Source organism: Plasmodium gonderi (assembly GCF_002157705.1).
Source record: "Plasmodium gonderi DNA, contig: Chr11, whole genome shotgun sequence".
Taxonomy (NCBI): Eukaryota; Apicomplexa; class Aconoidasida; order Haemosporida; family Plasmodiidae; genus Plasmodium; species Plasmodium gonderi.
Genome location: NW_021628936.1, coordinates 1,819,471 through 1,829,900, shown reverse-complemented (window position 1 = coordinate 1,829,900; position 10,430 = coordinate 1,819,471). Strand labels below are relative to the sequence as shown.

The window sequence follows — 10,430 nt, the reverse complement described above, 5'->3', positions numbered from 1 at the left end:
GAAAAAAAAACATCCCTTTTTTTTTTTTTTTTCTAAAAAAAAAAAAAAAAAAAAAAAAAAAGGGGAAAAAAAAAAAAAAAAAAAAAAAAAAAAAAAAAAAAATATAAGCAAGTTATGTGTATATGTATATATACAAACATATGCGGTTCATCATAAACAAAATAAACAAAAATGAATACCACGCGTTGCATGCATTTGCATGCTCATTTCGCACGTTCAAAAAAAGTTGAACTACAAAAATGTTACAAAGTACGTATAGTAAGTATATACCGGCATAATGATATATTTATGGCATAGATGATACATGTTGGTGGGTTCTTCCCTCCCCCTTTTGTCTACTTATTTCTACTTCTTTTACTTCTTTCCTTTTTTTTTTTTAGTTATAAAAATATTTCGCATTTTTTATCTCTTACATAGAGTTTCATATTTTTCCACATGTAAAAAAAAAGCAAATGAAAACGATCGATATAACTTGATAATTAGGCAAAATAAATGTTGATAGAAAGTTCTAATATAATAACAGCTACATATGAGAATACATCATCCATCTATCCATATTTTTGACACTTTTAAAAAGAGGGGTGTCGGTAGATTCAGTGTCAAAATAATAATACACCTAAACATATATATAACCCAAAGCACATTTCAAAACAGAATAAAAACCAAAAAAAAAAAAAAAAAATTTTATTGTAACAACAAGGTCATATTTATAGTCAGCTCACACAACACTGTATTATGGAGAGAAGAGTATTCTAAGTAGGAAGTAAAAAATATGATATATATCCCCATATGCCAATTTCATAATTTTTTTTCTTTTTTTTTTTTAAAAAGAAAAAATTTTCTACCCCTATTTTTTTTTTAAAAGCCTCTTCCCTCCCTCCTCCGTTCCTGTGAAAAAGTACACACACTGAAGCGATAAAATAATTTTCTACTTTTCTAACAAATGCTGGAATGAGGCAGTTGCGTTTTTCACATTCCTATAGAATACATATATATATATATATATATATATAGTTTAAATTAGCATGGGGAAAGATAAAAAAAAAATAAATAAATAAATATAATTAAACAAATAAATAGTAAATAAAAACTAAATAATAAATAAACAAATAATAAATAAATAATAGATAAATAAACAAAAATATAGATAAATAAAGTAATAACGAAAGTGAGCTTGAATTGTTGTATTCCAAAAATAAATAAAGTATTTTTTCTGTACACATGAGAAGATACCCCCTCTCCATCCATATGACATAAATACCCTTCTTCTTCCTCCCATCTTTGTGTTCTTTTAGGTACTTTTAAATTTTAAAAGATTCTCACAATAAATAAACATACCTTTTGTATACATACATATATATATATATATATATATATATAATGGCAAAAAACTGAACATCTTTCTTTTAAACATAAACACAAACAAATAAATATTCATGAAGAGACCACTCAGCTCAAGGTACCATAAAAAAAATACGCCTTTTTTAACAAAATAAGAATGATTTTTTTCTCTTTTTAATTTAAAAGGCATGTATACACATATAGGTAAATACATATTTATTGCTGCATCTATATTTTTATGCTTCTCTGAACACATATGAGACCCCTTTTTTTACTTCTTCATTTTTCCAGAAAGCTGCATGTGCGCCTTCAAATTTCAGCACCTCGTCACCATCAATTCTTCCTTATCACAACACATCCATGCATGAAACCCATCACTTGAAAATATTTACATACATGCTATATACATAAATACATACATACAACGTATTCATATATGCGAACATATATATACTTGTAAATTCATCTGCAGGAGTGTAGAAAAGATACGTATCTATTTCATATCCATTCAGTACATGCAAAAAAAAAAAAAAAAAAAAAAAAAAGGAAATATAAATAACTTACATCATTTCTTCATTTCTCGGATTCATTCACCACCTAGGCACGCAGTTGAGTATTTCCCAAACAAAATATACATGTGTGTCCCCATGCAGCTTCTAATTACCCAATTTTATCTCTTATTCACCACCTCCAATTGGAATTTAAAAGAAAAAAAAAAAAAATAGCTCTGCATGCATATATAAAAACAGTCAAACATTAGTACAATCACATGAATATTTTTATAAAACACTCCTTTTAAATCCTCTACTGTAGAGTATATTTTTTTTTTTTTTTTCTTTTTTTTGTGCATATTTGAGAAAGAGAGGAGGACCTTGCATGCAAGTAAACATATATAACAGTTTGAGCTTTTAATATTATGTGGTGCATAATGTGTTTTTGCATAATATTCCTCTCCTAAAAGCACCATAGTTGCTATATTATGTATATATAAAATAGCACGGTTTCTTTTAGAAAAGTGAAAAAAATACTTAAGCATTAAAATAAAATTTAATGTGTTAGAAATAAAAATAAAATTAATACACATAAAATTAAAAATATTAAATTAATAAAAATAAAATTATTAAAAATAAAGTTATTATAAATAATATTTTTAAAAATAAAATTATTAAAAATAAAAATATATTTATTGCATCACAATCACACATAAAGTTTATTCAGATAACGCAACGAATTAAGAATTTCTACCTTTTTTCCTTAGATTCAATAAAACAAAACACTATTCAAACAAATTTACGTTTTTTTATTTTATTCTATTCATTTATTATTTTTTTATACACAAGCTTAAAAAACAATTATTCAAAATACATGACTTTTAACTAAATTAAGGATAAATTTTTGTATCTGCCATTCACCCTATCTCTTTTTTTTAGCCTAATTTAAAATCTACGGTAAGTGTACATTTTTTTGTATTCTAGGAATGAAATAAAAATATATGCACATGAATAAAATAGTTTCACATAAATATATGTGTATATAAATATGTGTTTATATATATATATATGCGTATCCATGCTGTATTCTCCCTGTTTATGCTTCTCTACCCTAATGAAAAATGCTCTAGCCTATGAAAACAATCCTTATTTTTTACATGCCATATATGTCAATAAAAAAAAAAAAAAAGCATATAAACCTAAAATGTACATCTTTAAAAATAGGTGATATATATTGTAATACCATTGTAGGCATCCGTGCGTTTTATTTCCTTGAAAAAAAAAAAAAAAGTCCCATGTCGCTATATATATATATATATATATATATATATATCCACAAAAGTGTTTCGTGTTTCTCCCCTCAGTTCCATCTTTTCAAACTGTTGTTAACAGTTTTCCCTTAATCGAATATGTTAATTATTTTTTTTGATATACATAAACAAACCATGTCGACAATTGAACTATTCTGTGTTGTTTGGTTTTTTTCATATTCACAAGAATGTTTCATTGCATAATTGTGTCTATTTGTGCTTACTTGCTTATGTGCTCATTCCTTTTCTCTATATTAATGTTCATTTCATTCTTTTTGTATTCCTACTAACCAAATGGCTAGCTGGCTAGCTATAGCGAGCTAAGTTTTTTTTTTTTTTTTTTTAAGAAAAATTCTGAACGTGCAATATATATATATATATGTATATGTATTTTTTTTTAAATTGTAATCCGTGAGCACTATCGGTCACGCATTCTTCCCCGTCTCATGCATAATTATGTGCATATATATATATATATATACACATGCATCAAATATACACATGCATCAAATATACACATGCATCAAATATACACATGCATCAAATATGCATATGCTAAATTTATATTATCGTCCCTCCAGATTTGCGCAAAATGGAATTCGTTAAAGACTTGAAAAGTAGCCAGGACTACATGAACAATGAACTTACCTACGGAGCCCACAACTATGATCCAATTCCAGTTGTTCTGAATAGAGGAAAAGGAGTTTTTGTATATGACATCGAAGATAGGAGGTATTATGATTTCCTGTCAGCATATTCGTCTGTAAACCAGGGCCACTGTCACCCAGATATTCTGAATGCAATGATAAATCAAGCCAAAAAAATAACCATATGCAGCCGAGCATTTTTTAGCGATTCTCTAGGTGTGTGCGAAAGATATTTGACAAATTTGTTTGGGTATGATAAAGTTTTAATGATGAATACTGGTGCAGAAGCGAGCGAAACTGCATATAAATTATGTAGGAAGTGGGGTTATGAGGTTAAAAAGATTCCAGAAGATTCAGCAAAACTTATTGTTTGCACAAATGGTTTTTCAGGAAGAACATTAGGTTGTGTATCTGCATCAACTGATAAGAAATGTAAAAATAATTTTGGTCCCTTTGTTCCAAATTTTCTCAAAGTGCCGTATGATGATTTGGAAGCATTGGAAGCACAATTACAAGATCCAAATGTATGTGCATTTATTGTTGAGCCTATCCAAGGAGAAGCTGGAGTTATACTACCCTCAGATGGCTATTTCAAAGGCGTTGCTGAATTGTGTAAAAAATACAACGTCTTGTTTGTAGCCGATGAAGTGCAAACAGGTTTGGGAAGAACAGGAAAATTATTATGCACATATCATTATGGTGTAAAACCCGATGTTATTTTACTAGGTAAGGCTCTTTCTGGTGGACATTATCCCATATCTGCCATTTTGGCAAATAATGATGTTATGTTGGTTATAAAACCAGGTGAACATGGTTCTACATATGGAGGAAATCCTCTAGCTGCTGCAATATGTGTAGAAGCACTTAAGGTTTTAATTAATGAAAAATTATGTGAAAATGCTGAGAAATTAGGTGGCCCTTTCTTAGAAGCTTTAAAAGAGAAACTTAAAAATAGCAAGATTGTTCGTGATATTAGAGGACGAGGATTGTTATGTGCTATTGAATTCAAGACTGATATTGTCGATGTTTGGGACGTATGCTTAAAGCTTAAAGAAAATGGATTGATTACAAGATCTGTGCATGATAAAACTATCCGTTTGTCTCCTCCACTTTGTATCACCAAGGAGCAATTGGATGAGTGCGTGGAAATCATTGCCAAAACGATTAAGCACTTTGATGACATGTTGTAGAAAAGACGTTGAAAAAATTACCCTTATTTTTTGAGCACTCTCTCTCTATATATATATATATATATACATATATATATACGTATATATTTTTTTTTTTTTTTATGTGTTGTGATAAAAAGTGTGTACTTTTTTATTGTTTACCGAAATGCATATATTTTGTATTACATATATTTTGTGCATCTTTTTTTTATAATTTTCTCTTCTCCATTGTTGCAAAAAAAAAAAAAAAAAAAAAAAAAAAACGTACGAAGAGTACATTTATGCATCATTATGAGTATTAACTGTATTAGTGAGTGTCCCCAAATGAGTACACCTTTTTTCATGTGCATAACAAGTATCCTTTTTTTTCCCCACCCATCTAAATGTTTATATATGTTTAATGTGTCCTTTTTTTTCATACCCGTCTAAATGTTTATATATATTTTATGTCCTTTTTTTTTTTTTTTTTTTTTTGAAGATTCCTGGGTGATTTTTACTTTTTCTATTTTCTTTTAACTGCTCTCTCACCTCTTGGTTATCCCAAAATATTTCGCTTCCTCCCCGTTCTCATTCTTTTTTTCTTCCACTTATATACCAAGCCTAAAACTGAAGTACTTATATTACACACTATACTTTTTCTCAAATTTTCTTCTCTTCACCTACATATATATATATATATATATATATATATATATGGATAGATAGATGATAAATGAAGTGAAGCTTTAAATTTCTTCCTCATTACATCTGTAATTTTGTTTCTTCAATCTATTGATTAACACCTTAAACCCCCCTCTTATCACTACAGTCCGAACAAATTTATACCGAATCGTTCTTATTTTATGCCGTCTCATCCGTTTGTGCAAATAATGTTACTGCATTTATATTATGTTACATTATATTTTGTTTTATTAATTTTGTTTGTGTTTCTCATATGATTTCCTTTTACATGGTGTCAACAATATAACACCACTTCCATATTTCCAGATGTTTTTTTTCGTTGTTTTTTTTGTTTCACCACAATTCACGCCAAACACGTTATATATATGTATGTACTTATATGTACTTATATGTGCTTATATGTACTTATATGTATTTATATATATGTGTTACCCCAAACAAACACACCCTGAACACCCCACATTTTTGCTTAAAATTTACATCTAAGGCAAGTGCCGCTTTTGAATGTTTTCATCGTTCACTTTTGTCGAACGTGGATGACCCATTCATCCTTTTGATTCTGATGAACTTACTATATCGAAATTATTTCGTAAACCTCCTGAGCTATCCGCAATTTTTGAGAACGATGTGTGTTTAGATAATACATATAAATGCTATGTAGTTAATATATATACATGTATGTATTTATATATGTATATATGTATGGGCTCGTTTATACACGTATTATATATGTACCATATATATATGTACGTGCATGTTTTTTTTTTTTTTTTTTTTTTTTTTTTTAAGTGAGGTACCTAAAAAAAAAAAAAATATGAACGCACAGAATGTGTGCCCCTTAATTGCTAACTTACGTTTTTAAATTTCTAGCAATTATGTGAAGCTCACTGTATGTGAATAAAGAGCATACCGAGTATGGTCCTTTCTAACATGACAACTATTGCGTTTGGTTCTGTTCCCCCTTCTTTTGCTTCGTTCCTCTTCTTCCCCCTTTGTTTTTTTTTTTTTTTTTTTTTTTTTTAACGCTACTTTTTACAAATCTCATTACCTAAAATGTTATAATTCAGTGATTACAAAACATTTTCACCCGTGCTTTGAGAATCTTGCCATTATAAAATTGGCTCAGGAAATTCACACCACACTAACACCAACTGAGAAACCATAAGGGAAGAAGACTTCAATAAATTCACAACTCTGACATATGTTTAAATGTTCACACATTATATAGTCCTGTAAGAATTACTAAATATGATGAGCTGTCGAGCAGAAGACATAGATATACCACAGTACATGGTGCATAAAAGTGAAGTGAAAAGTTTAATTGAAAATGATGAGGAAGATATATCCAATTTTATGATTAGGAAGAAAATGAATTTAGCAAAGGAAAAAAATGAAAACATAAAAAATATGAAAAAATTAATTTTAAAATATCCAGACATTTTTATTAAATCATCCATTATTACAAGAGAGTTAAAGAAAAATATACAAGACAATAAAGCTCTTGTTAACAACATCATAATTAATTGTGAAAAAATAACACGTTTATTCGAAGGTCATGCCTATAAACAGATTATGAACAATTTGAAATATTCAAAAAATGAACATAACATTACAAGGAGTAATATGTGGACTGACATATTTAAAATTCCATTAATAATTCATAAAAACAACGAAAAGGAAAATGTACAAGATAGCATGAAATATATTAACATGTGTGATAAAATAAAAATATATCTGTGTGCATATTGTAATTGCAAATCAAAAGATCATAAATTTGCAAATTACTTAAAAGGATATATAAAAAAACTGGACAAAGAAATAAAAAAAACGAGAGGAGTTCTTTGTGAACTTATTATGAAATGTGAAAATGTAGACACTATAAAAATGTACCTTCAATACTTGTCTGATATAAGAAATTATTTTCTTTTACCTACAGATCAAAAAGGAATGAGTGAGAAATTTACAAATAATATTGAAAAAAATAACCTGACCTGTTCAGATTTTTTTTTCGAGAGTTACGAAGAGAGAATAATGACAAATGAGGAATACAGAAAAAACACATTTTTAATGCTTAAACATTTTTACATACTACAGTTGGTTAAGGGAAAATTAGAAGAAAAAATAAAAATACAAAAAACGAACAATTCGTTAAGTACGGAAGAAATCATTCAAAATTTTTTGAATAAAATTGACAATTTAAAAAATACATACGAGAAATTATTTAATATCTTGGATGCAAAGTTATTTAAGCATATCATATTTTTATACTATTTTTCCTTATCATTAGTACATATCAAAATAAAGCAAACAAGTAATCACTCAACAATCAGCTGTGATCAAGGTGCAAAAAAATGCGACTTAAGTTTGATAAATGCGATTAATCGTGAATACATCTCGAAAAAAGTAAACCAGCAGAATGAGCAGCATGGGCAGAACGAGGAGAACTTAAGGAAGAATAAATCGAACGTCGAGGATGCGCAAATGTGTAATAACGTTACTTTCCACAACGTGGAAGATAGACAAAATGCACAAGCGACAGGTATGGAGGAGATTATCAATTTTGTGGATATCCCTGAAAAGGTGTCAAACAGTTTGACATATTCAAATGAAGTGAATGCTTCCAGTGAAAAAAAAATATTAGAAAAAGAATTCGCGAACCCTGATGGAAACCCAATGTATCCCTTTTTAAATTTAAACAGTTCCCTGTTTAATTACATGTATTACTTTGTTTTTTTCAAAACGGAAAAGATTTATTACGAGTCACACAACCTGGATTTAGATGAGAGTGAGAGCAAAGAACACAATTTGCACGAACGGACGCAGTGTCACAATTGGGATGATAGGAACCCATCGGTCTTTACTCACAAGGAAAGACGTTGTTACAAAGGAAAAGGAAAAAGAAAAATCCAAATGGAAAAATCATATGAACGCGATAAGATACCACAGAAAAATCATTTCACATTTGTTAATTTCCTGTATGAGGAAAGAAGTAAAAATTTATTGCGAAAAATTCAAAGTAAGAAGATAACTAAACAAAAATACATGAGTTTTACCAATTATACATCAATACAAACGTTGGTTCAAAAAGGAAATATAAAAGAATCAGTTCTGGATTTGTACAAATGTCGAAAAAATAATGAACAAATTGAAATTGCAAAAGAGAACGAAAATTTCGTTTCAGGACTAAGTGCGCCTCTTCTGATCAATGCAATTTTAAATAAAATATTTATTATGTACATTTATGATTTTCTTGAGAAAAATAATTTTCATTTTTATCAAAATATTTTATTTTTTGATGATAAACATGAACAGAACGAAAATAACACTTACAATAAGAATATTATATGTGTCTTACGCGGACATATACAAAGCCAAAAGGGAGGGCTCCCTATTTTTGAAGAAAATTTTTCCACTCTTGGGACAAACAGAGAGGGTGAAGGAGAACTCCAAGATGAGTCTAAAACAAATCGAATTAGTCATGTGTTACACCGTGGTTCCATGCAACAATACATGGGGAAAATATACGACACACTTAAACATACATTTTTAATTACCTACTTTTTCAATATCGTTTTTCTTTTAAAAAGCATAAAATATTACGTAGACAAATCTCTGATTTATGTAATCATTTTTTTATTTGAAAATTCTTTTAAAAGAGTTATCGAAAATTTAGTGATGATTTTTTTAGGTAATCAGAATATGTTCCTCAAGTATTCCACATTTCATCTAATCATGGAATTATTATTTAAGATCATTTTTCCCTTCACCTTTACTTTCCTCTCGTATGTTTTTCAAGTTGATGTGACGAGCTCGACGGTGAGTTTTTTTTTTTTTTTTTTTTTTTTTTTTTTTTTTCTTTACATTTATTATTCTTGATAGGCGATCAAAATGGGGCCACATAACTTCATCTGTGCATGACAAATATGTTATATCTTTATCCATAATAAAGTAGCGTATAAAAATAAATAAATAAATAAAAATTAAGGCTCTTCACATTTTTTTTCTTTCCCTCTTTCCCTTATTTTCAGGAAAACATATTTAAGATCCTAGACAATTACGGAGTTGGCGTATGAGTAGACACAATCAGTGACATGTCGTCACTTTTTGTGTCATTTCCTCCTCCTTATGGAGGATCGAATATTCTCTTTATCTTCCTCCTTAAATGCTCCAAGTCTTCTCACCTGGGATGAAATAATCAATATATGAGAAATCAAAATGACATTTTCAAGTGATTGGCTTAATACCTATATGCACATGTGCATACACGTATGGGATATATATATATATATATATATATATATATATATATATACATACATGTATGGATATACATTGATATTTTTCATGTACACACATGCTCAGTTATATTCGATACCATCTTTTCTGTAAATGCGTTTGACCGAACAAAATAAATAATAGGGAAAAAAGTTGATCATATGTCCCACCCCGAAAAAAATTACATGCCCTTTTTTTTTTTTTTGCATACAGGTGTTGTTAAATATGGGTAGCGAAAAAACGTCTTTCATACATCCTTGTTCTTTAGCTCATTAAGCAAAGTAACAAACAAAAACTGAATTTAATTTTTTTTTTTTTTTTTATTTTTCTTTTCTTTTTTTAAGTGGAGCTGCAACTTGAGCTAAGTTGTTTTCACCTTTTACGGGCTCGTGTGAACTTTTTTAAAAATATAAATATAAACAATTGATTTTTCCATAATAGCTGGGAAGTTTTTCGAATTTCCAAATAGAAAAATGGACGATATTTGCCCAAATGATGTTTTAAAAAAAAAAAAAA

At 28.5% G+C, this 10,430-nt stretch overlaps 2 protein-coding genes across 2 annotated transcripts; both read left to right on the top strand.

The window, feature by feature from the left end:
• Nucleotides 1-3,734: 3,734 nt before the first annotated feature.
• PGO_113860 (ornithine aminotransferase) lies at nt 3,735-4,979 on the top strand (the record flags this gene model as incomplete). Its single annotated transcript, XM_028688720.1, has 1 exon — nt 3,735-4,979. One exon carries the CDS (start codon nt 3,735-3,737, stop codon nt 4,977-4,979), a length of 1,245 nt encoding a protein of 414 aa, XP_028544521.1.
• A 1,908-nt stretch (nt 4,980-6,887) lies between these two features.
• PGO_113850 (hypothetical protein, conserved) lies at nt 6,888-9,712 on the top strand (the record flags this gene model as incomplete). Its single annotated transcript, XM_028688719.1, has 2 exons — nt 6,888-9,455; nt 9,668-9,712. 2 exons carry the CDS (start codon nt 6,888-6,890, stop codon nt 9,710-9,712), a joined length of 2,613 nt encoding a protein of 870 aa, XP_028544520.1.
• Nucleotides 9,713-10,430: the final 718 nt, after the last annotated feature.